This window comes from Periophthalmus magnuspinnatus, chromosome 7, assembly GCF_009829125.3.
Source record: "Periophthalmus magnuspinnatus isolate fPerMag1 chromosome 7, fPerMag1.2.pri, whole genome shotgun sequence".
Classification (NCBI taxonomy): Eukaryota; Metazoa; Chordata; class Actinopteri; order Gobiiformes; family Gobiidae; genus Periophthalmus; species Periophthalmus magnuspinnatus.
Genome location: NC_047132.1, coordinates 8,562,278 through 8,589,910, shown reverse-complemented (window position 1 = coordinate 8,589,910; position 27,633 = coordinate 8,562,278). Strand labels below are relative to the sequence as shown.

Below are 27,633 nucleotides of genomic sequence, written 5' to 3'. Positions count from 1 at the left end.
ATATTACAATGGAAGAACTTGAAAGGCTGCGATGGCCTGCAGCTAAATACATGAGTGTGTGTGGAGAGCTAGTTATGGCTTTGTGTCATTGCATCAGGACCTCCAATTTGAACAAGTTTGACGTCCTCTAGCTAGCAATTGTCTTTCTGTTGAAAATCAGCATATTTCAAAGTTGCCAAATTTAGGGCATAAGGATTGTGGGACATATTTTAGTTGCAGTTTATCTGACAAGCATTTGCGATTTATGTTTTAAAGATTGATAAGTTCATACTTGAGTCTTCTTTCAAATCTAGATGTTCGTAGACGCACTTTGAACAGAATCCTACCATTAAAACATAAATATGACTAGTACAAGAATCTCAAGTATTTCAGAAGATATTTGCAGAGGTCTAAACTACAGGGTTAGTGTATTTCATCCATAATAAAATGTGATTTTTTTTGTTTTTAGAGGACATTATCTTACTTAAAGATACACTTATGTAACTTTTTTGGTGCAGGGTCTGCCACCTACTTGTCTTTAGATGTTACTACATTAAAGCCCCCACTCCAACAACTTTTTGTCCAGTTGACAGAATTAAATTTTGCTTTTACTATGGATCATACCTGGACTACTGAGGGATTACACAGACATTGTGCTTATACAAAGTTCCACAGTACGGCATAACACTTATTTATCTCCATGGAGACGAGCGGGTGATCAAGTTACAGGTCAAATCTTTGGAGAGGAGAATCCACACACAGTAAGAATGTCTGCCCTTGAATCTTTTTTAAGGTATTTTGAGAACTAAAAACATGTAATTGAAAAAATGATATTAGGCTATTTTCTGGTCTATGTAATTATGTTGTTTCCTCATCACAAACAAACCAGGAGTTTAGCCTTCTAAACTCCGAGATCTTCTATCAAACAGAAAACACTCTGTTCCACCTTGTGATGTCATGTGGTAATACAGGAAGAGCTCCACTGTGTTTTTAAACTCCATACACCTTCACTAGAATCATTTGGATGATTTCAGCCCTGGAATAGCCAGTCTCTACTGAACAAAAGTTAAAATGTAGCTGGTAACTTGAAAACTATCACTTCATGACATCACAAGGTGGAACAGAGCATTTTCAGCTTTGAAGATATAGACAGACTAATAATAAAGGATCACTCAAACATGTGTGAATGAAACAAAACACATCTCCAGGTCTGTTTTTTGACAAAGAAACAACATTATAACACACCTTAACGCTCACAAAGTCACGTTTGCGTAATATATGACCTTTAAATTCTATATTGTGGAACATTCCCAGGCAAGGCAATAACATCTCCATGGAGATAAGCTGCTGATGGACCCCTTAACATAAAACTTACCACCTTCTCAATACTTACAATCTTTCAAATTATAATTACCATTCAATTGTGATTAATTGCTCGACCTTACCCAAAGTGCTATATATGGTTACATGGTTTGATCAAAACAACTCTAGACTAGGCAAATTCACACATACACACACATACACACACACAGATAACAGCCAGTGTTGTACTAAGAGAGCAGTGATGTTGCACGATTTGGTCAGCTCACTCTTGCCTTCGAGGCTGTTCCTGGTTCATCGCTACTGACATGCAAATCCTATGGCCTTGTTGCTTTGCTTGCCTCTCCTCTCTCTCCTCCTACCTCTCCTCTCTACTGAATTTCCGTGTCCCAGTTGTAGTTGTAGTAGTAGTAGCAGCGGCGGCAGGATCAACAAGAACATAGACATGCAAGGAGCTCATAGGATATCTAACAATAACAATAATGCGTACACGATCTCACCGCCACCTATGTCTTTCTCCTTCTACCATGTCCCCTACCCTTACTACGCCACCATGCCTGTATCCCTGTCCATGCACGCGTCTACGGCACCCTACGGGCACCCAGAGCACCCAGAGAAGGCGGAGTGGAGGAGGACGGTGCCCAGCTACACGCAGTCTGCAGCGGCTATGGAGCTTCGAGGGTGGACCAATCAGGACGAGAACCAGGAACCACTGCCCAAGAACTGGGAGATGGCCTACACCGAGACGGGCATGGTCTACTTCATAGAGTGAGTACCACGTTGGGTTAAGTATTTGTGATAATGGTAAAGTAGTGGTGTGGTATTAAGACTTTTTGGAACTTTCTATGATATGAGATCATCTAAAAATACACGTGTGCGTCGTACTTGAGTTTCTATTACTTCCTGTTTGAGTTGAAAACACTTTGTTGTTCTTGTTTACTCTAGGAAGCACGGACCAACCAGGAAGTACTTCAAACTGTTATATTACATTTTTATAGTGGAAACTGCAACAAAGATTTTATTTAAGGAAGTGAAAAATATTGTAATAGAAGTACCACTGAAGCTCCACTGTGTTTTTAAACTCCATACACCTGCACTAGAATCATTTGGATGATTTGAGACGACAAACCAGGAAGCACTTTTATAGTAAATTTCCCTTTCTATTAGAGCATTTATCCAAACCAGAAGACATAATGGGCAAAGTGGGTTAAGTGTCTTGCCTAAGGACACAACAGGAATTGATCCTCTGACCTTCAGGTTTGAGGAACACTTCTGTAACCCCTGAGCCACTGTATATATATATATAAAAAACTAAAGTACAAGGGTTTAAGGCTATTGGGGAAAGCATTCAAACGCAGGGAGAACATGCAAATTCTATAGAAAGACTCCAGGGAAAGACTATGTGCGAAATTTAACCCACAACCTTTTTTCCTCTGAGGCCAGGTCTAAGTTCCTTGTAGCAATCCATCACTGACACGGCCGTACAAAGTTATTACCGTTGATATCCAAACACTATAACCCCAAACCCGCTCCTATATTTGAAATACTGCGACCTTTATCTTCAAACACTCTTCAGTACATTTGATATTGTACTTTTGGACTTGTTCTCTGCCTCCGGGCTCTAGTCTACGGCGCTCCGGGTTGACCATGATTACATTTTTTCTTTTAATTTCCCTTGTGTTTGATGTTGCAGACTGGTGGGCTCATATTGTTTACTCCGTTAGTGTGGCGCGAGCGTCGTTGTGCTGCTAAATCAATAGCTCATTCTGCCAGGCGCGGAAAAACAGCAGGCTAAATGGAGCTTACCACCCTGACCTCTGTGCGCGCTCAGGGTTGGATGATTTTTACTCTATTTTTCCTGATATTTATTCCTCATTTGTGTCCTATTTCTCGTGTTCCTAGTTGCTCTTAAAAGGCCGCTCTGAGCATTGTTAAGATTTGAAAACTGTGTGATCCCAAGAGAAGTTGAAGTTGCAGCGGACATCTTTTTGTGCACTATAAAAATTATATCTAGAATGTGCTCGTTTAAAGGAGACATTTACTGTGTACTTGTTTAAGATTTTAAGTATGTTATAGTGTGTTAATATCGTCCGTCATTCGTCCAGGGGGTCGTCAAAGGTAGAAAAGGATTTAAAGGTGTAGTCATCTGAACACCATTTTTGAACTCGGTTTCAGACCAGTACCATCAATTCTTCTGGATGGGACACAAAACAAAATAACCTTTGAACCTATTCAAATATTGTTATATTGTTTCCCCTTATCATTAACTCTCTCAAAGATGTGTTTTGAGTGATTCATTCAGCTTAGAGTAATCTTTTCTGTCCTACATTTAAGGTGACATTGCTCTGAAAACTCCCATTTTCCCTACACGTACACGCCCACTGCGCTGTATTTCATTCCTCTATTACATACAGGCTTCAACCACTTTGCATAAACATTTTGCCACAAAAAAAAAAAAAAAAAAAAAAAAGATCTACTGCTTTCTGTGAACTGTAGCTACCCATAGTTGTCAGCATGGTCTGGCAGTCAATAGAGTTTTGGATCAATATTACCATTTAAAATTAACAAAATGTAAAAGTATTATAGATTATAGATTATAGATTATAACTTTACCAGAAATGAAAATATTGTTCCTTTGGATATAATCTTCCACAGTATGGCACAAAACATATCTATCTACATGGAAAAAGCATGTTTTTAACTTTCTATTTCCATAGAATCACACAATATGAATCTTCATTTGAATACATTTTACATTTATTCATTAGACGTGGCAGTAATATAGTGGGGAAGTATTTGCCTGTTATCCAGATGGTTGCTGGTTCAGCACTTGAGCACACCCTGTTCTAGAGATGAATCAATGCCACTTTTTCCAAAAAGAGTAAGAGTACAAGTACTTGATTTTGAGTATTTGAGTACTGATACCAGACATTTTTTCTGCAGTGGTAAATCTAATTAATTGAATAGGATTTCACGGGAATACTTATTTATGGTCAGCTCCTCTGCTCAGAGCTCACTGCTGACAGACAAGCTGTGAGCTTCTAATAAGACGCAACGCAATTACTCTGGTATCAGCTTTTAGTATTGGCAGCATATTTATGAGTATGAGTACTGGCATCGGGTATTGTGCATCTCTACACTATTCCCCACTTTCCCCACTTTCAGAAATGTGAATTCAGGTCAGTTTTTGCAGTGCAGCTAGTGAAACTGCCTCTGAGTAATAAGTCCCCATGATAATTGCTGAATCACTCTGGTAAATTGTCTGCCTTTAAAACGGTGCAGAGCCTAAAGCGATTCCTCTGTCTGTGTTCTAGTCACAACAGTAAGACCACCACATGGCTGGACCCTCGGCTCGCGCGGAAAGCCAAGCCCCCTGAGAAGTGCGACGAAGGAGGTAAGGACAAAAACTACTGCCATATACTAGAAAACTTCATGTCTAAGCCACGTTTATTTCTAACCAATAGAAATAATCGTTTTAGTCAATTAATCGAACAATGTATCACTGTAGCCCCATATGGACAAAGGTAAGACGCCGTTAATTAACTTACAGTTAACAACAGCTTTCACTCTGTCTCCTGACTCATTCCATCTCAAATGCACACTTTCTTACACCCCAGCTGTGAATAGGTTTTATAGACTCATGATCCTGCTCCTCCCTGAAGGGGGCGCTGCTCAACAGATGGTATTCCAATGGCCTTTATCACATATTACATAGACTCTCTCTCTTTTCCCGGGACACACGCGGAGAGCTCAACACTGCACCATTTCTCAAAAGGCAATTTTCTATGGTCCATGTTGCGTAAAAACCTCCCCAGCGCCGCATGGGTTGGTCACACGACATTGGAAACTCAAGATGTTTTGGATTGAAAGCATGCTATTTTGCCCACAAAGCTATACACAGACTCAGCACTTGCCTTGTCCACAGCCCTCCTCCGGAACTGTGTGTTAAGCTCTGAACTGATAGTGACAAATAAAAGCGCCCTCCAGGTGTGATGGTGCATGCTGGGAGGATGCCACTTTAGATAGGGGAGATTGTTGTGTATAGGAAGCCAACAGGGATTTCACAGTGTCAGTATTTTGGTGTTGAAATAGTTGAATAGAAACGATGCAGCTAATACACGATGGAGCAAAGATGAACACAGTTACTAGATAAACAGACATAAATATACGTTGTCTAGCGCACCGTAGGCCAACAGTTTACACCTATTTCTTCTAATATACGTCAAGAAGCTCTGAAAACATTAAATCATTATCATTAGTTCTCATTGAAACTAGTGCACACCAAGCTTTTCTCACAGTAATCCTAATTTCCCCATACAATGATGTGTGCACTCTATGGGTCCACTTTATTTGAAGGAGTTACTGCAGCCCTATACTCCACCCACAGCCCTGAGGTCAGCTGCACAAAGCCAGACTCAAGACCAGAGGTGACACAGCCTTTTCTATGGCTGTGGCGAGACTATGGAACAGCCTCCCTCTGCCTGTCAGATCCTCTCCATCTTTAACACTAGAGAACGCTTAAGACTAGACTGAAAACCCACCTCTTCTCCCTGGAATTGAATACTAGCCAGACAGGATATCTTCGTGTTTTATCGTTCTTTTCCTATGTATTCTGTGATCTGTATATTTGAGGGTTTTTTTTGTTTTTTTGTGAAGCACTTTGGTCAGCTAAACTTGTTCCAAATGTGCTGTCAATGCAGTCGAATTTGAACATCTTTGTTAAGAATCCCAGGGGACCGATTGTGAAGCTTTAGAAAAGTTGTGAGTCACCAATTTAAATGGGCTGCGGTTCTAGCGAGGATTATGCACCGTGCCACTGCTCCTGCTTCAATATAACATGAATTACCCATTTATGTGACTCACAGGGACTATCTAATCTCTAATCAAATTCTAATCCATTTTTTACCTGTGTACAGACAGTTGGATAAGTAAAGTATGTGTAAAATTAAATTAATCGGTAGACGTTTGTTGTGTCCATAACTGTGTGTATTAGTGTCTAAATATAGCTTTGTAACTCTCCTGTCTCTCCTCCAGAGCTGCCCTACGGCTGGGAGAGAATCGAAGACCCTCAGTATGGAACCTACTACGTCGAGTGAGTAAACTTGGCTTTAAGATACATGTGGGTTTAAACAGCAGAGGGAAAAACATTCATTACATTTTTATATTTAGGCTTTAGCTGCAGTCCACACAATGTCGTTATAAGTTATTACTATACAGTGCTGTTGGGGGTGACAGTAGCTCAGATCCAGTTAAGGAATATTCACTTAACTGGTCAACTAATATATACATTTTTGATGCAAAAACTTAGGAATTTGCTTGAAATAAACATTTAAAGGTCTTATATTACACAAAACGGATTCTTGTGAGCCTTTAGCCATGTTATAATGTTGTTACCTGCTTAAAGACATACCTGGAGTTGTGTTTTGTCTCATTCACACGTTTGAGTAACTCTTCATTATTAGTCTGTCTACATCTACAAAGCTCAAAATGCTCTGTTCCACATTGTGATGTCATGAAGTGGGAGTGTTCAAGTTAATAGCTACATTTTACCTTTAGTGCAGTAGAGATTGGCACTTCAAGGACTGAAATTATCCAAATGATTCTAGTGAAGGTGTATTGAGTTTAAAAACACAGTGGAGCACTTCCTGTATTACCACATGACATCACAGGGTGGAATGTTTTTCGTTTGAAAGAAGAACTCATCCTAAAAATGCAGTATTTGTGCGTTAAACATGTGTGAATGAAACAAAACGCAACTCCAGGTATGTTTGTGTCGAGAAAACAACATTATAACATAGATCAGACAAGAGAGTAATATGGGCCCTTTAAACAAATCCAAGCTCTAGACTTACAAATTAAATACATGTGAGCTAGCCAAAAGTACTCAGGATTCAGTTACAAAAGCAGTTTTACTATTTAAATGGCATACATAGATTTTTGCATATGTTTCGCTATAGGAAGAACTGATTCGTTAAGATATTGCATTCTTACTGTTTGCAGGTGAAAAGTCAGTATTTTAATTAAATTACCAGAAAACAAAACCCAACCTCTAACTGCAATATGGCTGCAGGAGTATAGAGAATTGATTTTGCTAGCCGTGTCCTGTATATATGAATATGTACGAGCATCCATAGCTCAATGATTGACAGTTCTCTATAGAATCCCGAAGACTTACGACGTGGGAGGTTTGCCTACCATATAATAACATATTTATACTTGGTTTGTATTCTGCAAGATTTCCAGTTTCAAAACAGCAATTTCAACACAACAGTGGTGTTTTTAAGTCTCCCGGAGAGGCCATTACGCTGCAGACATGAATGAGAGTGTAACATTTCGGTTACCTGGCCTTGTACAATGTAATGTTCTCGTTGTGGCTTTATGCATCATTTGCCCAAGAGTTTTGTGACCGGTCTGCGAACTTGCATCTTTTTGGTCTGCTTTCCGGCTAAAGTTTAACCAGGTCTATAATTTATTTCATGGATACAGAATTTTAGACAAATTTGCTCATTAGAAGCCATATATTTTTTAAAGGTGGGCTATGTAATTTTACTAATGGATGATCTGCTGTACCTACTTGTCTCCATGGAGATGATATAGATGTTATTACTTTGGCTAGAAAATTCAATAGTATAGTATTAAACATATTTATTTCCTCCAGGCCAAGTCACAGGTCAGATCTGTGGAGAGACGATCCATTTCACAGTGAGAATGCATGTTTTTCAGCAATAAAACATCTGTAATTGAGTAAATATATCTAAACTCTGATGTATATATTGTGTAACATTGCAGGAAAAGCAATAATAATCTCCATGGAGACAAGCACGTAACAGACCTTACCAGAAAAGTTCCATAGTGCACCTTAAAAACCAAAATTACACGGTTCAGTTAATGTTATAAATTAGCATCTTCCATTTTGTGGCTTGAAACTGTCTATATTTAAGTTTTTTTGGGCTACATGTCAACTATTTTCTCATGTTTTATCAGTTTTTTTAACGCAATATGAAGGTTGATTTTTGTGTATATTTTACCCAGATTAAGTGACACAATTGAATTTACAGCATTGCACCGTTCTTGCTGTGAATTAAAGTTGACATTTCAAATTAAACACAAAATTGCCTTCAGCTGAAACAAGAAAATACAGAAACTGTATAAAAAACAGTACATTTCTGTCCTACATTTGGAACAATAGCCTCATTCTAACTTGCAGTAATAGTGTGGATATTTATACTGCTCTAAATGTGTTTTTGTTAATGGAGCATCCCCTACTTTCCCACGCTGTTAAACCAATCATCACCAGCCCAGACAGTGCCATCGCTTTGTTCTTTGTTAGAAAACAGGAAATAAAATAGGGCGCGAGACTGTCCAGATCTGACGCGTAAACACTGACCCAATGTGTGAGTTTGTCCCATTAGTGAGGAGCGACCTGCAGAGGGGCGAGAACTGTGGAGCGCTTATGTAAGAGGGTCAAAGGGAGGCTGCAAAATACTCTGGATCTCTCACTATCCTCACTTTTTTGCCATCTTTCTCTTTGTTCTTCTTTCTCTCCCCTTTCTCTACCTTCCTCCATCTTTCTCCATCATACTTTCTTTCTCCATCCCTCTCCTTCTTTCTCTCCTCTCTCTTATCCTCTCCCCTCCTTCCTCTCTCTTTGTCTTCCTTTGCTCTTTCCTCTACCTCATTCTTCCTTTCTCTTTCTCTCTCCCCTTCTCGATTTTCTATATTTTCCTCACTCTCTCATCCCCTTTCTCACCCCTCCCTCTCTCTTCATCTCTTTCTTTATCAGTTCCCTCTCTTTATCCCTCTCTCACTCTCTATATTTGTTAGTCTTTATCTCTCTTCTTCCCTCTCTCTTTCTCTTCTCTCTCTCACTCTTCATATCTCCCTCTTTGGGATCCTTTTTCTGTCTTCCTCCCTCACACACCCTCTCTCTCTCCTCTACCTCCTTCCTTCTTGCCCTCTCTTTCTCTCTCCCCTTCTTGTTCTATCCTTTTCACTCTCTCATCCCCTTTCTTGCACCCTCCTCCTCTCTTCATTTATTCCCTCTTCTTCTCTCCCTCTTCCTCCCCACTCTCACCTTTCCTCCCCTCCTCTCTCTCCTCTTTCCTATCTTTCTTGTCTCTCTCTCTCTCTGATTTTTTCTCTCTCCCACTCACACATCCTCTCTCTCCCTCTCTCCTTCATTCTTGCCCTCTTTTTCTCTCCCCATCTCATTCTTTTTCCCACTCTCATATCCCCTTTCTCACCCCCCTCCTCTTTTCATTTGCTTCCCTTTTCTTCCCTCTTTCCCCTCCCCTTCTTTCTCTTCTTCCCTCTTTCTTTCTTTCTTTCTTTCTTTCTTTTCTTCTCTCTCATTCTTTCTCTCTTTCAAACTCACAAACCCTGTCTTCTCTGCATCCTTCCTTCTTGCCCTTTCTTTCTCTCTCCCTTCTCTTTCTATATATTTCTCTCACATTCCCTTTCTCCTTTCTCTTCATTTACTTATTTCTCTTCTTCCATCTCTCTGTTCCCCTCCTCTCTCTCTTCTTCCCTATCTCTTTTTTCTCTGTTTGATCCTTTCTCTCTCCCTCACACATCCGCTCTCCTCTACCTCCTTCCCCTCTCTTTCTCTCTCCCAATCTCATTCTTTTTCCCACTCTCTCATCCCCTTTCTCTCCCCCTCCTCCTCTCTCTTCATTTGCTTCTTTCTCTTCTTCCCTCTCACTCCCTCCCCACTCTCTTCTTCTCCCTCCTTCTCTCTCTCTTTCTTCTCTTTATCTCTGATTCTTTCTCTCTCTCCCACATTCACACACCCTCTCTTTCCCTGTCTCCTCTACATCCTTCTTTCTTTGCCTTTCTTTCTCTCTCCCCCTTCTCATTGTGTCTTTTTCTCACTCTCTCATCCCATTTCTCGCCTCCTCCTCTCTCTTCCTCCCCACCCTCTAATTCCCTCCCCTCTTCTCTCTTCTTCCTTTTCTTTCTTCTCTCTCTCCCACATTCACGCACCCTCTCTTTCCCTGCCCCTACATCCTTCTTTCTTTGCCTTTCTTTCTCTCTCCCCCTTCTCATTGTATCTTTTTCTCACTCTCTCATCCCATTTCTCGCCTCCTCCTCTCTCTCCATTTACTTCTTTCTCTTCATCCTTCCCTCCCTCTCTCCTTCATTCCCCTTGTCTTTCTTATTCCCTCTTTCTTTCTTTCTTCTCTCTCTCTGATTCTTTCTCTCTCCCTCCCTCACACACCCTCTCTCCTCTGCATCGTTCCTTCTTGCCCTCTCTTTCTCCCCCCCTTCTCATCATATATATTTCTCTCTCCACTTTCTTTCTCACTTTCTCCTCTCCCTGCATTTTCTTCTTTCCCCCTCTCTCTCTTCCTCTCCCCCCACTCCCTTTCTTCCCTCCTCTCTCTCTTCTTCTCTTGATCCTTTCCTTCTCTCCCTCCCTCACACACCCTCTCTCCTCTACCTCCTTCCCCCTTGCCCTCTCTTTCTCTCTCACTGTGTCATTCTTATCCCCTTTCTCGCGCCATCCTCCTCTCTCTTCATTTACGTCTTTCTCTCCTTCCCTCTCCCTCCCTCTCCTCCTCTCTCTCTTCTTCCCTCTCTGCATCTTCCACTTTTCTCTTGTTAAAAATCCCTTTGTGAATGTGCCATCGTGCTGTATAATTCTCTATTCTCCACACATAAGTGTAATGGTGCTTAATGAATCAAAATCATAACTTTGAATAGCTGCAAATAGCAAAGACTGCATTTAATTTACATAATATCTATATGTCCATTGCAGATACTATAGAGAGAACTAAATATTCATTCTCGGCCCATGTTGTGTTGTATTATATGTATAAATCCTGCAAACAAAATTGAATACTTTGGGGATTATTCACATTATTCAGATATTATTAGGATGTTCAGACTAAAGCCGTCCACCCATGTGCTAAATTGTGTTTGTGTTTAATCATCTTTTTTGCAGCGTTTTTGATTAGTTTTTATAATAGACAATCAACTCCACATTTGAGTTTTGTATGTCTCCCAATATATAGTTCTCAATTTAACCTTTAGTTTTAACCTCTTATGGGTTTTTATGCTAGTTTTGCCATTATTGTTTCAGTCTTCTCTCATCTGTTTCTCAATAAGCTGCTTAAAATTGTGCGGTAAACTTTTTTTAATAATAAATCACTATCACAATCACGTTATTTGTCAGAAATGTGCAGTTTAACCTTTTCCTTGCATAAACATGGACTAATATAAGATAAGATAAGATAAGATATGCCTTTATTAGTCCCACACTGAGGAAATTCCAGTATAATAACAATTAATATGTTGTAAAATCCATCTGATAATTATATTGGATAAACAAATTGTGAACAAAATCTTGATTTAAAGATGCATTATGTAGTTTTCTGGTGGAGGGTTTGTCTACATCAGCTTAGAGTGTTCTAGCAATACATTCAACTTGGTATATTTTTCACTTTGGGTGTTTTTATTGTTCAAATACAGTGAAAAACGTGCGTTCTTACTGTGAGCAGGCCCAGCTTTTCATAGATTTGACCTGTAATTTGGCCTTATTACTATGTTACTATGGAGATATGTTTAATGTCATGCTGTGTGAAAAATTCCAGACAAAGCAATAATTGAGAAAAGTTAGAGTACCGTTTTATTATTGCCCGAGCATAGATATGTGTCTTAACTCAATGAAATTTCGTGCACTCATTCTTTGTTTGATCCTGAGCCACAATGTTTACGTGGGCCACACCTTATCTCTGATGTGAAGGCGGCCATTTTGAATCAAAATAAGAAGATAGCCAAAATCTAGACCTCATATTTTAATGAACTTGTCCAAGGGTTTTGATCCAACGTCATGAAGACATATGTCAGATCACAAGTTGTTACTTAAGTCTCAGGTGTAAAGTTAAAACAGTTTGGAAACATTTATTTCCAGTGTGACGGTGGTAATTTTGAATCTAACGTAAAGCCATGGTTGATAGGTAGCCCTCTCATTCCGAGGTCACAAGGATTGCGAGGGCCCTTTATCACTCCTTGCGGTTTTAATAAACATATTAAAGCCTCAAGATTTGCCAGAAAAAATCGCAATTAGATCTTTTCCCAAAAACTTTTACTCCTGATACAGCAACACATAAAAAGAAAGAAAAGGAAGTGAGACAGTGGGAATGTTTATCTGAGCAGAGTGAATGAGGATAACACAGAGCATGAGTCACACGCAGAGGGAGCGCGCTTTGGCACTAGCATCACTAGCACAGCAGGGGGCGCACTCACAAAGAGGCATCGGGGCATTTGTTCTCTCTGTGCTGTCATCAAGAGGATTTATAACACTTAAAGATAATTACATACACACTAGCTTGCTTCCTGTGTCTTAATAGGTGCACTGCAAAACAACAACAACAAAACAAAACAAAATGTCTTTTATAAAGTGACTTAGAGCGTGACAATGACTTTTATGTTTTAGACTTTAGAAACTTGTTTTATAATAATAATGTATTGGATTTATATAATGCTTTACAGTGCATTATTTTGGCTGGCTCTTCCAACCACCACCAACACTCACAGTCGCCACATTCTTACTAGGCTATGAGGTGAGGTGTGGGGTGTCTTGCCAAAGGACACAACGACACAACTTGATCCGATCTGTGGGAACCGATCTTCTGACCATAGGGTTGGGGGGCTACTGCTTTAACCACTGAGCCACTGTCACCCCAAAGAAACTGGAGCAGATTTGAGATTGTACTTTTACTCCTACACAAGTAATATAGTTTAAAGCAGGCGTGTCAGACACATTTTCACCGAGCGCCACGTCAGCAAAATGGCTGCTCTCAAAGGGCCAGAAGTAAAATAAATCTAACAAATGTTTTAACTTGTAAATGAACTGTTTCTGTATTTATTACTTATTCAAGTTACAAATATTGCATATACATTTGCCTTGATGTAAAAATATGGCTGTGTAACTGTGTATCTTTGGATAAATTGAGATTTTAAGACCATCACACCTTTTAATTTATCCTGTCGAGGGCCACATGAAATGATGTGGAGGGCCACATTTGGCCCGCGGGCCTTGAGTTTGACAAATGTGGGTTAAAGTGTAGCATATACACTAGAAAATTATATGTTCCTTGAGTAAAAGTTTTAGTTTTCACTGTGAATAAGGTAACAAAAACGTTAATAGTGGCAATACGTAATGATTTGAACACTTAACTTTCTTGCACCTATTCATCAGAAACACCAGATCTCAAAAAATGTATCCAGACTCGTCCAAACTTCTAAAATTAGGTGTAATATTTTTTACAGTGTAGCAGTGTGACCGACCAGGTGTGACCGGCCAGGTGTGACCGGTGAATCATTCATTGTTTTGCTATTGAGCTGAGTCCAAGCCGCTCCCTCACAGTCCCGATAATCCCGCTCTCTCACTGTTTATGTGAGGCTGGGGGTTTGAACAGGGGCCAGGCCTACTCAGATTATGGAGCTATTATTATATGTGCATCATGACAGATCCAGATTATGAGTCAGTTATGAGATATTGATCCTTTAATCGGTGACGCATGTTAGACCCCGATGCTAAAATGAACCAAGTACTACTCAGTCAAAGGCTCAAAACATAATAGTGAGGGACAATTTTACTCTATACAAAATCACAAAAAAGCGTATTTACTATCGGTAATGGTTCTACAATTACCACCAATATAATAAATACCGCTACAACAACTGCTAGTACTGATACTGTTGCTGCAGCTATTACTACTACTATTTCAAAACATACAAATTTTCCACCTCACACACTGACAAAGCGGCAATGGATTATGACATTTATGGACATTGTAAATCTGGAACTTTCTGTGGGGGATGCACGGCGCTAAATCTGGAACATTCAAAGTGCGACAGGAACTGACAGAAAAGATTCAGTGTTATCGTTTATCGTCTACATTTTCGTATTGTGTTATTGTGACAGGTCTGTCTGCTGCTTTTATAAGGGTTATGATATAAATTGGTTTACTGGTGCAAATATTTGATGTCCTAATGCTATTTCTCACCAAAGAAATGATCAAAACTGCTCACTGACGAAAATGACAAATCAACTATGACTTAAGCCCCTCCCCCTCGCTCCTCACCCTTCACCAATTGAGTCGTCTTTACTGTTTGGTACACAAAGTCACTGTCTGTTTCCAAGAGTCCCAGCCCTTACATTCAAATCACAAGTTTTCATTCTCAACACAGATCCTATCAGGACGGCACAGGTAGCACTCAATGATGTAAAAAAAGGAGATGGTGACGACTGTAAACATGACTAGAATCAAGAACATTGTAAAGTTAGAACAGTTCATTAAAATGTGTTCATAACGTATTTATTTTTGCAGCCACATAAACCAGAAGACGCAGTTTGAAAACCCAGTGATGGAGGCCAAGAGGAAGACGAGTGGAGATACACCGACAGGGATGGCGCCAATGGCTGCTCCACAACCAGGTAATGACCATTTCACATGAAAACACACGTTTAAAAAGGCAGCTCCATAGATTTGGTTGAGGTTATGGTGGAACAAAGGAGTTTTAAATGAATAATGTTGAATAATTTAATCTAATGCAATTCATGGAGTATAAATGTCTCTCATAGTCTGTATTTAACTTGACAACAACAAAGTCCGCTTATGTTATGTCAATATAGTCCAGGTTATTTTTTATTGGGGGATTCACAACATGGATCTATAATAATAACTGGATAAGACATTCGCCCTGTGTGAGATCGACTAGATAGATAGATAATACTTTATTGTCAGATCATAGGGACTGCAGCTCACAGCAGCATGGGCCCAGAAAGAGTACTCCCACAAAGCACAATGCATTTTTTGGCAATTCAAACTGCCCGTGTTTTTCTTTATTTTCACAACATCAACTCAGAGCCTCGCTGTAGCCGCCACCGTGCTGATTGGTTACAATTGATCACATGGTCCGTGTTTCTGACGTCACATGGTGGGAGGTGCTAGCCCGTATTGACGAGGTAATGGGGAAGTGGAAATAATTTTTGGGCCCATGCACCAATGAGCACAGGCCATTGAAAACAGTACAACACCATCTTGGGTTCATCTTCCAGATTTTATTATTATCACAATAGTAAAACTTCAAACTTGATGTTGATACAGGGGAATAGGCTCAGTACTTACCTTCAGTTTTGATACCACAAGATTGCTGTTTGATTGTTGTTGTTTTTGAGCAGTTTCTTTAATAATATCATGTAGTGCTGTTGATTTTTTTCAGTACTGATAACTGGTCAAATGAGTATATCATTTGAATACTAGTTTTTAGTATCTAAGTATTGATTATTTTTTAAACAACCATAATCATTAGTCATTTCAATGCATAAGTAGGAGGTCTGCCACTGTCTTTGAGTCAGCCATTTTCTTCTGTTTCAAATTAAATCATTCAATTGAATTCAGGTCAATTTATTTTGCAAAAAAACTACTTCAGTTGAAAGTACTTCACATAAAAGTCAAATAAAAAAACAAATATACAGATAACACGACACGACATAACACACATGAAAAGTACAATAAAACACCGGGATGTCCTGTCTGGCTACTGTTAAATGCCAGGGAGAAGAGGTGGGTTTTCAGTCTCTTCTTAATTCATGAACCCTGAACTTCAGATAAAACCGAATCCCTTGAAAAAGAGATGCTCTATCTCAAGGGACTATCCAAAATAAATAAATATATAGTTTTGGCACGCTTTGCTAACCCGCCATGAAGATGTGTGATCAGTCACTGGATTATGATCAATGGCTCCATAATTAAAAGATTAATAGTGACTTTCTGTGCCTCTGCAAACTGTACAACCACCATATTTATGATTGCATTACAGTTTACATCAATGAATAGATTATAAACAAGCTAGCATTTCTTCACACAAGTATTTCATAAATAAGATGTCTGTGTAATGCCTCAATCACCAAGGTGTGACCCATAAAACTCTGTCAGCTATGTTATAATGTTGTTTCCTCATCACAAACAGACCTGGAGTTGTGTTTTGTTTCATTCACACACTCCGTAAAGGTAAAAGGAGCCGTTAACTTGAAAACTACCGCTTCATGACATCATAAGGTGGAAAAGAACGTTCTGAGCTTTGAAGATGTAGACAGACTAATAATTAGTAACTCTTAATTACTCTTAATAATTAAGAGTTACTCAAACATGTGTGAATGAAACAAAACACAGGTCTGTTTGTGATTAGGTAACAGCATTATAACATGTCTTAAAGATACAAAAATCTATTTTCTGCAATGTAGGACCTTTAAAGTTGTAATTTAATGAGAATAATGTTGTAATATTTTGAGATTAAAGTCATAGCCGAATAAGACGCAATTTTACCAAAAATAAAGTCAACATTTAATGACTTAGGGCTCGATGCCGTATCAAAGCAAAAGCAGACTGCAAAGGACTGGCGCTTGCGTGAGTTAAAGCTTACATAAATGCCCATAAACGAGGTCAAACTTTGAAATACTGACATTTTACACGTCCCATATCTTTGGAAGTTATTAGACAGATCGCCACCGCAGTTTAGCTGCCACCACCCGGCTCGTACGCATCAATCACAAACTGTTGAATGATCTAGGCCACATTTTCTCCCCGTGGAGTGAGCAGACTCCTTCTTGGAAAAAGCCTGTAGAGCTTGGTGCTCCCTGGGGCTCATTCGGCAGGACACAGGCTGTGCTCTGAGCCACAAACAGGTATGAGTCTCAGCACAAGCTTTACCCATACTCATACTCATACGCTTAGCTTCGCTTCTCTACTATTCTAAACATGTTCACTTTGCACCATTCAAAGATGTGCTCATTTTAGATAACTTCAGTCTCTTGTTATGGGCTTGTGGAGCTGTGGCACTGGGCCACCCCGGTTTTACACACCGATTATAATGTAGCCTAATCCCTATTGCCATCGCGCTGTCCTATTTCTGTCTCCAAATATGCCTCTGAATATAGTTTAGTCCAATGCATAGAATTCTTAATGCAGAATTGAACACATCCTACTGTCCTGGCTGTTTCCTAGTGATGGTCTGGGGCTCTACATCCACTGTCACTGCCTGATTGCCTCTAAATCTTCATAAAATTACATTTTTACTTTGACTACTCATCACAAACATATCTGGAGTTGTGTTTTGTTTCATTCACACATGTTTAACACACAAACCCTGTGTATTTAGGCTGAGTTCTTCTCTCAAAATGAAAACGAGAGTTACGTATGTAACTACGGTTCTATGAATCCCGGATGACCGCCAGAGGCGGTGCTTCAAGCACTGGATGATCACTCTTGCGCATGCGCAGGTCGAGATTTAATAACAACAAATTCACCTATGACCTTCCGGTGACCCACGTGAGGCTATATAGTCACGTGACTCCGGAAGCACAGTCCCTTAATCTTCTCGCGAGGGCACGAGGATTCCGAGGGACAGAAACCTCTGGCGGTCATCCGGGATTCATAGAACCGTAGTTACATACGTAACTCTCGTTCTATTTCATCCCTTCTGACCGCCAGAGGCGGTGCTTCAAGCACTGGATGACTTGTAACAACATGGTCACGAGGAATCCATAGACCACGACAAGTAACCTACCTCCTCATAATGAAGCATGATGCTTGCGTAACACTCCGTCCAGGGGATGGGGGACCGCAACATTCACCCGGTAAAATCTGGCAAACGTGCAGGGCGAGGTCCAAGAGGCCGCAGCACAGATCACATTTAGGGGAATCCCATGCATAGCAGCCCAGGAGGTAGAAAGGCCCCTGGTTGAGTGGCATCTCACGCCCTCAGGCATCAGCCGCCCCTGTGAGGTATAAGCATGTTTAATGGTCTCTACAACCCACCGAGAGAGACGCTGTGTAGAGAGAGCCCTACCCTTACGTGGGCCAGCATAACACACAAACAGATTTTCCGACCGTCTTATACCTGCCGTAACCTGTATATAAGCCTCCAATGAGCGAACAGGGCATAAAGGTTCTGTGGTGAATTCAGTGCCAAACCTCGCCAACTGGAGCGGTTGGGCATTATCAGCAGAAGATAACACCTTAGGGCGGAAAGAGACATTAGGCCAGAGAGTTACACCTGAGCCATCAGCATGCCATCTACAGCAGGACTCATTGACAGACAGGGCCTGCAGTTCACCCACACGCTTACCCGAAGCCATGGCGAGGAGAAATGCCGTCTTAAACGACAGCCACTTAATGTCTGCCTGGGCAATAGGCTCGAATGGATGAGCATGCAGAGTCTCCAGGACCAGTGAAAGATCCCATGAAGGAGCCACTGGTCGTGTAGGTGGGCGAAGCCGTCTAGCACCTTTCAAGAAACGGGAAACGTTCTTGTCACTGCCCACAGTGCCACCATTCACCCCACTGTGCCAGCAAGATATTGCAGCCACATATACCTTTAATGTCGAAGGCGACAGACCACGATCCAAAAGTTCCTGCAGAAACGCCAAGATAGCAGAGACTGAACAACGCACCGCATCTTGTCCATGTCCCTTGCACCATTCCTCAAACAGTTTCCACCTGTTTGTGTACAGCCGCCGTGTAGATGGTGCCCAGGCATTACAGATCGTATGTCCTATTCCTCCAGCATACTCTGAGAATGCGATACCGGGCCTTGCAGAGGCCAAACCCAGAGCTGAAGGCGGCTGGGATGAGGATGCAGTATTCGTCCCCCCAGCTGGGACAAGAGATCCGTCCTGGCGGGGAGGCGCATTGGAGAGCTGCAACAGAGTCTGTGCAGAAGTGAGAACCAGATCCTCGCTGGCCAGAATGGGGCAACCAGCAGAAGCTTGTGTCCCTCCTGCAGAACCCTCAGGAGTGTTTGATAAATCAGGGGAAAGGGAGGAAAGGCGTAGAGGAGAACGTGAGGCCAGTCGTGAGCCAATGCGTCCTGACCCAGCGGGCTGGTGTTGTCCCTCAGAGAGAACCAGAGAGGGCAATGGGTCGCTTCCTGTGAGGCGAACAGATCCACTTCGGCCCTGCCGAAGACCCTCCAGATGGTGCAGACCACCTCTGGGTGAAGCTTCCATTCCCCCGGCAAGAGAGTCTGGCGAGAGAGGAAATCTGCCACCTGATTCAGCGTCCCCGGGAGATAGGCTGCCCGCAGGCTGGCAAAATGGACGGACGCCCACCTGAGAAGCTGCTGTGTTCTCTGTGTGAGATTCACCGATCTGGTCCCTCCCATGTGATTTATATGGTAAACCACCGACCTGTTGTCTGAACGTACAAGCACGTGCCTGCCTTGCAAGTTCGGCAGAAAATGGTGCAGTGCCAAGTCCACAGCCATTAACTCCAGCACATTTATGTGTTCTTTTATCAGGCTCGAGGTCCATGTCCCCTGTATCACACGACCTTGCCATGTTGCACCCCAACCCGTGGAGGATGCATCCGTATACACAACCTCTCTCCGTGACGGTAGAGGCCCCAACGGGACGCCCTGTAGGATCCAACGTCTGTCTCTCCACTGAGACAGGGAGTGCAGACACTGGGGAGACACACGCAACCTCTTGCGTCTGTGTGCGACCCGAGTTGGATCCAGATGCAGGCTGTTCAGCCACATCTGCATCGGCCGTAATGAAAGTAGTCCCAGCGGAACTACACTGGAGGCTGCTACCAACATGCCCAGAAGCTGGAGATATTGCAGGAATGGCAGGGCCTCTCCCTCTTGGAATGCACCTAGCATCCCCATGATGTTGTCGACCCTTGTGGGAGACGGGCACGCAACCATGGTGACCGTGCTTAAAGCCATCCCCAAAAAGACAGTGTCCTGGGTCGGGACCAGATTGCTCTTGTCCATATTCACACACAGACCCAAGCGGCTCACATGCTCGAGTACAAGCCCTGTGTCGTGAATGGCTTGGTCGCGGCTGGGTGCGCAAATTAACCAGTCGTCGAGGTAAGGTAGAATCTTCAAACCCCGCGCCTGTAGTGGAGACAAGGCTGCTGCCACCACTGGGGTGAACACCCTGGGTGACAGGGACAGCCCAAACGGGAGGACCCTGAACTGAAAATGTCTCCCCTGAAAAGCAAAGCGAAGGAACCTCCAATGATTGCGTGTGATCGGTACATGAAAATAAGCATCCTTCAGGTCGATTGTCGTGAACCATTCGCCTGGGGAAAGTGCCTGAAGCACCTCTGAGGTGCGTAGCATGTGAAAAGGCATGACTTTTAAAAACACATTGAGACCTCGCAGGTCTAAAACTGGACGGAGGTTGCCAGTTTTCTTCGGGACAAGAAAGTATCTTGAATAAAAAACCCCCGGATCCTGCCGAGGGTCTACGTGTACAATTGCACCCTTTTCCAGCAAGGTTGCTATTTCCAGATTGAGTGCCACGGATTTTGCCGGGTCCGAAATGGCAGTCATTCGGACCTGGCCGAAAACAGGAGGCCGGCGTCGGAACTGTAGGCGGTATCCCCGTGATAAGGTGGTCAACACCCACATGTCTGGGGTGTTGGCAGCCCAGTACTGGAGCTGTTCCGGGGTGAAACAACCGACTGCCGGCCTGGGGGCTTCACCTACGGCCCCCCCGGCCTCCCTGGCCTCTCGAAGGCCTGGAGGGCTGGTGACCAGACTGTGATGACCGAGGCACATGTGAAGCCCTGGGCCGGTCACTCTGTGAGCGCCCAGACCTTGTAACAGGCCGCCGGGGAGCCAAAAATGGGCTTGATGGTACAGCATATGTCTGCTGGTGTGTAGTAGATGACCCAGGAGCAATAGGAGGAGGGGCTCGTCGGTGAAGGCCCGCCAGCTGATGTCTAGTCTGAGAGGCCTGGGCTGTCCGTTGCAAGGCTTCCAGCGCGGCCTCTCCAAAAAGTTCACCTGGAACCACAGGTAATCCCCTCAAGGTTCTCCTACACGTCTCGGTTAGGGGAGATTGTGCCAACCAAACCTGCCGACGCGCCTGGGTCAGGATGGACAGCAGGCGGCCCAGCTCCCTTTACATAAAAGCAAATGCCTGTAGGGACGTGTCAACCAAGCCTTGCGTAGCCGCATCGACATTAGAGCCCTCTAGTGAAGTCGCTAAACCTAGCAGTAAATGGGACAGGGAATTGCCGATACGACCCATGCGCGCCCCGGAGTCGTAAGCTTTACACAGCAGTTCGTCAGTAACCCGGCACTGAGGTCGCGGGCACCTGGCATTGGGTCTCAGAGCCTCGTCTGGAGCCACAATAAGGGAGGCCACAGCTGGTTCAATCGCTGGCATGTGTCCCAATCCAAACTTGGGCGCCTCCTGCATGGCAGCAAGGACCCTTCCATCAGACGTCGGTTTAGAAAACGCTTTTGTATCTGACCAGCAGGCATGAAGTTCCTTAATATACTCCGTAGAGGGAGGAACCAAAAAGGAAGATGCAGAGCTCTGTCGTCTAAAAAACGCACTAGAAGCCATAGGCTGCGCCGTCGGTGCCTCCAGTTGTAACCGTGCAAAAGCCACGCGTAAAGAGGAGGCAGCTGAGTCATCGTCACCTCCCTGAGAGCAGGTGGAGTTGTGTGAGCTCAACTCTGATATGTCAGAACACGCATCCAAACCATCCCCAGTATACGGGTCGGTGTCGCGGAAGTGCGTATCTGACGCCGCCACAGACAAGGCATCGTCTTCACAAACAGAAACCACATCCCGCTGGGCAGCTCGCTGGTCGCTATCCCGGGTCTGCATGGACTCAATGAGAGCTTTCATTCTATTGAGTTCCGAAGTAAGGCTATCCACCTTCGAGGATAATCCCGCAGAGCGATCCCCTTTGCTGCGCTTATGCGGAGTAGGGGAAGCGTCGACAGCAGAGCGCTTCCTCCTCACCTTCCCGCTCGCCGGCAGCTGCGTGTCCTGTATATCAGAGAGCCCAGCTCCTCCAAACGCGGCCAGGCGGTCAGCACGCAGGGATCTCGGCATAATGCTGCAACTCATGCAAGCATTCTCCGTCAAGCCCTCTTTAAGGTGGTCCACACCCAAACATAAGGGGCATAAATCATGTCCATCCTCCGGTTGAAGCGGGGCCATGCAAGCTCTACAGCACATGGACTCCATCACAACAGACGCTAGATCAGGTCGAGCTGAAAACGCCACTCTTGATCCGCACGCTGGGATTAAAAAATACCACGTCGAGCCGAGAACGCCACTGGTGGTAGGTCAAAAACTCAAAGCGAACAGTAACACTGCTGATAAGAATGAACTAAAGAACCGAGCACGGTTTCAAAATAACAGAGATATTTTAGCCGAATGCGGCAATAGTCAACACAAAAGTCGAGCTGAACCGAACACGGCAGCAAATACAAACCAGCTCCACCGACCCGGTGTCGCTTCCAACAAAAAATGCAGTAACTACTTACCATACGGTCCTTGTGAAACGTGCACCTCACCGGCGTCAGGGAAACACCCGCTCCAGGTGAGGCACTCCGCCCCGCGCAGCTTACGCAGCCCCTGAGGGGCGAGTCGCACTCGCTACCCCGACTGTGATAGACTGCACTCAATCCACACGTCACGGGACTCTGAGCAGTAAGCTGTCACCAAAGGGAGAAACAATTGTGGTACGAAGCAGTATTTGCGAGTAGCCACAACACACTCGACCAAAGCGCGAGAAGAAAAAAGGGACTGTGCTTCCGGAGTCACGTGACTATATAGCCTCACGTGGGTCACCGGAAGGTCATAGGTGAATTTGTTGTTATTAAATCTCGACCTGCGCATGCGCAAGAGTGATCATCCAGTGCTTGAAGCACCGCCTCTGGCGGTCAGAAGGGATGAAATAGAACATTAGTTCCACCTTGTGATGTCACATGGTAATACAGGAAGTGCTCCACTGTGTGTAAACAGTTCTGTTTAGCTGTGCATATGACTAAAAGGTTTTTATTCTGCGCTCTTCTGTTTTAATGGCAATTTTATGATGATTATTTGTGATTATTTATGTTTTGATTTATGTGATTTTAGTGTCTTTTTTATTCTGTAAAGCACTTTGAATTACCTTGTGTATAAATGGTGCTATACAAATAAACTTGCCTTGCTTTTTTAAACTCCATGCAATTTCACTAGAATCATTTGGATGATTTCATCCCTAGAATTTCTAGTCTCTACTGAAGTAAAGTTAAAAGGAGCTGTTAACTTGACTACTTCTTGATGACATCACAAAGTGGAATAAAACATTTTGAACTTTTCTGCATTTTGACATTGATGTCAGCCTTTAAATCTTGATGAAGTTACAGCTTTATTTTGACTATGACTTTATTCTCCTAAAATTACAAATTTATTGTTATAAAGTTACAACTTTTTCTGGCTTCCGCTTTATTCTCCTAAAGTGGCAACTTAATGTCGAAATGTTACGACTTTAATCTCATAGTGCCCACATTTTTTTTTTTATGTGACCCTTATACTCAGTTGTAATAAATGACCAGTCCCATAGATCCACATGTTTTGTGTGGTTCAGATATTAGCTGTGATGCTCCATAGTAATGCGCTCATATCATTTCCTTTATCGGAGCTGTCAGGGTAGAAGATGGTCCGATAGTTGACACGCCGCTGATAAACTGCCCATAGTCTCTGAAGCAACGATTTCCAATTTGAATAATGGATCCATGCCCACGCTGCACGACTGGGGAGGTGGGGGGCAGAATTCATTTTGACAAGTACATATAAAAATGGAGGGCATGGGGGTTTGTATTAAAAAGCTTTGCTCCAGATCAGAACAGGTCAAAGGCATGTTAGAGGAGAGGCAGCGAAGGAGAAAGATGAGATTTAGCCCCAAGCGACCTCAAATCCAATTGTTTTATTATCGAATAATGTTTTAATCTTTTGTTTTGTCCTGGGTGTTTCACATCACACATGCATCAAATCAGGATGGGGGGTTATGAATAGTAATTATGCATAATGTACTGTAGATCTTAGAAAATTGCACATACTAATTCAGTTTAAAGGTACACTGTGTAACTTTTTGTGGTCAGCTGCTAGTCTCTGTGGAGATGTTATTGGGATTAAACATATCTGTCTTGGATTTATTTAAGTAAAATAATGTTTTTAGTGCAAAGGAAACACCAGACGTTTCTCCTTGGAATAGATACATGCCAAGTCATACTGTGGAACATATAGGCAGAGTAAAAACGTCTCCATGGAAACAAGCAGGTGGAGGACCGTCCATTAGAAAAGGTACATGTGTACAATTATATTATAACAAGTCATTGATGGATACTTTACAGGCCTTGACCAATCATTTTTGCACAGTTTTCAGTATAACATGATGAAGTTCAGGTTTACATTTAAAGTAAAGAACGTAAAGAAAAAGTGGGTCAACGCCAGTACTATTGTTGTACTCTTGGGCTGGACACTCAATAATTCCTGTCAGTATTCCTCCGTGTTCCTCTCTATAATTGCAGATTTCCCGAGGGTTGCTATGACTGCAGAGACATCAGTGAGTGTGAGTGGAGTATAGTGGAGCATATATTGCAAAGTGATCCAATACGTTCTGACCGTAACCAAGCCCTTTACTGTGCGCTGTTTGTGTGGTCAGTACTGGACAATAGGACCTAAGGGAAATGACTTTATAGCTAACACGTCCTTAGCACCTATGAATTACGATCCGTTACAACTACACACATTCAAACATGACCACATTACTGCGGAGTCTCGCCTGCGTATTTCACACACTTGATTGGATTCCACTTCTCTCCGCGGTCCTTGGCTCATATTGGCTCTGTCCCCCTCTCCACCTCTCCTCCACCTTCTCCTCCATCTACCCACCCCCTCCCCCCTTTCCAATCTCATAACCAGGCCTTGTTAATGAAAACTAATGATTGCCAGTGTTGTGTTTTGACAAGCCCTGACCTCTTACACAACAGCACGCAGAGCACACAAAAGGCAGCGCGTACACACATTTACGCCCCCATAAACTTGTAAAGTGTGTTCATGTTCTTGAATTTGATTATATCCATGGTTATCGCACTCATCTCATGCCAAGAGGGTCACAAGTTCAAATCAGTGGTTATCGGTTTACTTCAAGTGTCCCATTATCCTAAAACTTTCGCAATCCTTCAGTCTACTTAAACAACTTTGGTCCGTTTCAATCATGTTGATATCTAAACTACATAGGCCGCATAAAGAATTGGACTAAGTGAGTGTGACTTCACCCATGGAGCTCATCGAGACTAGAGCAGGTATAGGGATGAATTTGGAGCCGAGTTCCGTATTTGGAATTCCGATCGCAAGTATCATAGCAACCAAAGAGCCAATCAGGAGCGAGGCTGTTAAAGGTAATGCCCCTTCGAGGAGACGCTTAGCAACGCTGTCAATCAAACCTGTTGCTAATGCTAGGTGGAGCGACCTGAGGGAAAGAAGAGGCCTCATTTACGCATAAAACTGTGAAATAAAAGCACCAGGATCGTGTAGAGTGGGTTAATACGAATTTTTTTAGACCAAAATGACGAGCCTGACAGCAGTTTGGAGAGAGATAATACATTTGACTTTACATTGCATTATTGTTTTTACTCCTGACTGTGTCGAGCTCCTTCTCTGACCAACAGTAGTCACCTACACCATATTTATTCATATAAGGTGGGCGTGGGGACTCGCCCAAGGACACAACAGTCAATAGGAATCAATTCACCAGATATTGGACATTGCAAACAGTCCCACACACTTCTTTTCACCTCCAGAAAATTACCTGGTGTTACTTTTAGTTGTCAAGATAACTGCAGAACCATCACTGGTAACTATTTTTATCAAAGTAGATTCCAATTAGTTTACTGCTATACTAACGGAAGCCTTAACGTAACATCCATCAAATAAAAAAATCGATTCATCCTGACATGTTTTGCCCCCACAGAGCCCATAGTGAAAAAGCACCCCGCCGCTTTGCTCGGCCATAATTACCACACTGACGACGCTGCCTGACATTTCCTATTATCACGTCTCCCTCAGAGAAAACATGCCCTCTGCTCACTCCTCGGCTTAATCAGAAGTATGTAAACATGACTTTGGGTTAGCGCTGCTCCATCTCTTGCCCTCCTTTCTTGTTCCCGTCCCCCTCTCTTGTGCCTACCCTCCTCACTTGCTTCTGCCCTCCTCTCTTACTCCTGCCCTGCTCTTGCCGTCCTCGCTTGCTCCCCTCTTGCTCCTGCCCTCCTCTCCAGGTCCTGCCCTGCTCCGGCCCTCCTCTCTTACTCCTCTCCTTCTCCTCTCTTGCTCCTGCTTTGCTCCTGCCCTCCTCTCTTGCTCCTCCTGCTGCTGCCCTCCTCTCTTGCTCTTGCCCTCCTCTCTTGCCCTCCTCTCTTGCTCTTGCCCTCCTCTCTTGCTCCTGCCCTGCTCCTGCCCTCCTCTCTTACTCCTCCTGCTGCTGCCCTCCTCTCTTACCTTTCTTTCTCCTCTCTTGCTCCTGCCTTGCTCCTGCCCTCTACTCTTGCTCCTCCTGCTGCTGCCCTCCTCTCTTGCTCTTGCCCTCCTCTCTTGCTCCTGCCCTCCTCTCTTGCTCCTGCCCTGCTCCTGCCCCCCTCGCTTGCCCTCCTCTCTTGCTCCTGCCCTCCTCTCCAGGTCCTGCCCTCCTCTCCAGGTCCTTCCCTCCTCTCCAGGTCCTGCCCTGCTCCGGCCCTCCTCTCTTACTCCTCACCTTCTCCTCTCTCGCTCCTGCTTTGCTCCTGCCCTCCTCTCTTGCTCCTCCTGCTGCTGCCCTCCTCTCTTACTTTTCTTTCTCCTCTCTTACTAATGCCCTGCTCCTGCCCTCCTCTCTTGCTCTTGCCCTCCTCTCTTGCTCTTGCCCTCCTCTCTTGCTCCTCCTGCTGCTGCCCTCCTCTCTTACTCCTTTCTTTCTCCTCTCTTGCTAATGCCCTGCTCCTGCCCTCCTCTATTGCTCTTGCCCTCCTCTCTTGCTCTTGCCCTCATCTCTTGCTATTGCCCTCCTCTCTTGCTCCTGCCCTGCTCCTGCCCTCCTCTCTTGCCCTCCTGCCCTGCTCCTGCCCTGCTCCTGCCCTCCTGTCTTGCTCCTGCCCTCCTCTCTTGGTCCTGCCCTCCTCTCTTGCTCCTGCCCTGCTCCTGCCCTCCTCTCTTGCCCTCCTGTCTTGCTCCTGCCCTCCTCTCTTGCTCCTGCCCTCCTCTCTTGGTCCTGCCCTCCTCTCTTGCTCCTGCCCTGCTCCTGCCCTCCTCTCTTGCCCTCCTGTCTTGCTCCTGCCCTCCTCTCTTGCTCCTGCCCTCCTCTCTTGGTCCTGCCCTCCTCTCTTGGTCCTGCCCTCCTCTCTTGGTCCTGCCCTCCTCTCTTGCTCCTGCCCTCCTCTCTTGCTCCTGTCCATCACTGTGGCTTTTACAGTCTCCATATTAAGATGTAGTGTTGACAGCAGCTTGACAGGGCGTGAAGGGGGAATTTGTAGACTCAGCCTCTA

At 43.6% G+C, this 27,633-nt stretch overlaps 1 protein-coding gene across 2 annotated transcripts in view; it reads left to right on the top strand.

Annotated features, from left to right (window-relative positions):
* Positions 1–27,633, top strand: part of magi3a (membrane associated guanylate kinase, WW and PDZ domain containing 3a) — a 118,311-nt gene that overhangs the window by 58,660 nt on the left and 32,018 nt on the right. For both annotated transcript variants that reach the window (XM_055223344.1, XM_055223343.1), the window contains exons 5-8: positions 1,905–2,067; positions 4,614–4,693; positions 6,334–6,391; positions 14,637–14,743. In XM_055223344.1, the coding sequence (XP_055079319.1) occupies positions 1,905–2,067; positions 4,614–4,693; positions 6,334–6,391; positions 14,637–14,743 (408 nt within the window). The remainder of the gene's footprint in view (positions 1–1,904; positions 2,068–4,613; positions 4,694–6,333; positions 6,392–14,636; positions 14,744–27,633) is intronic.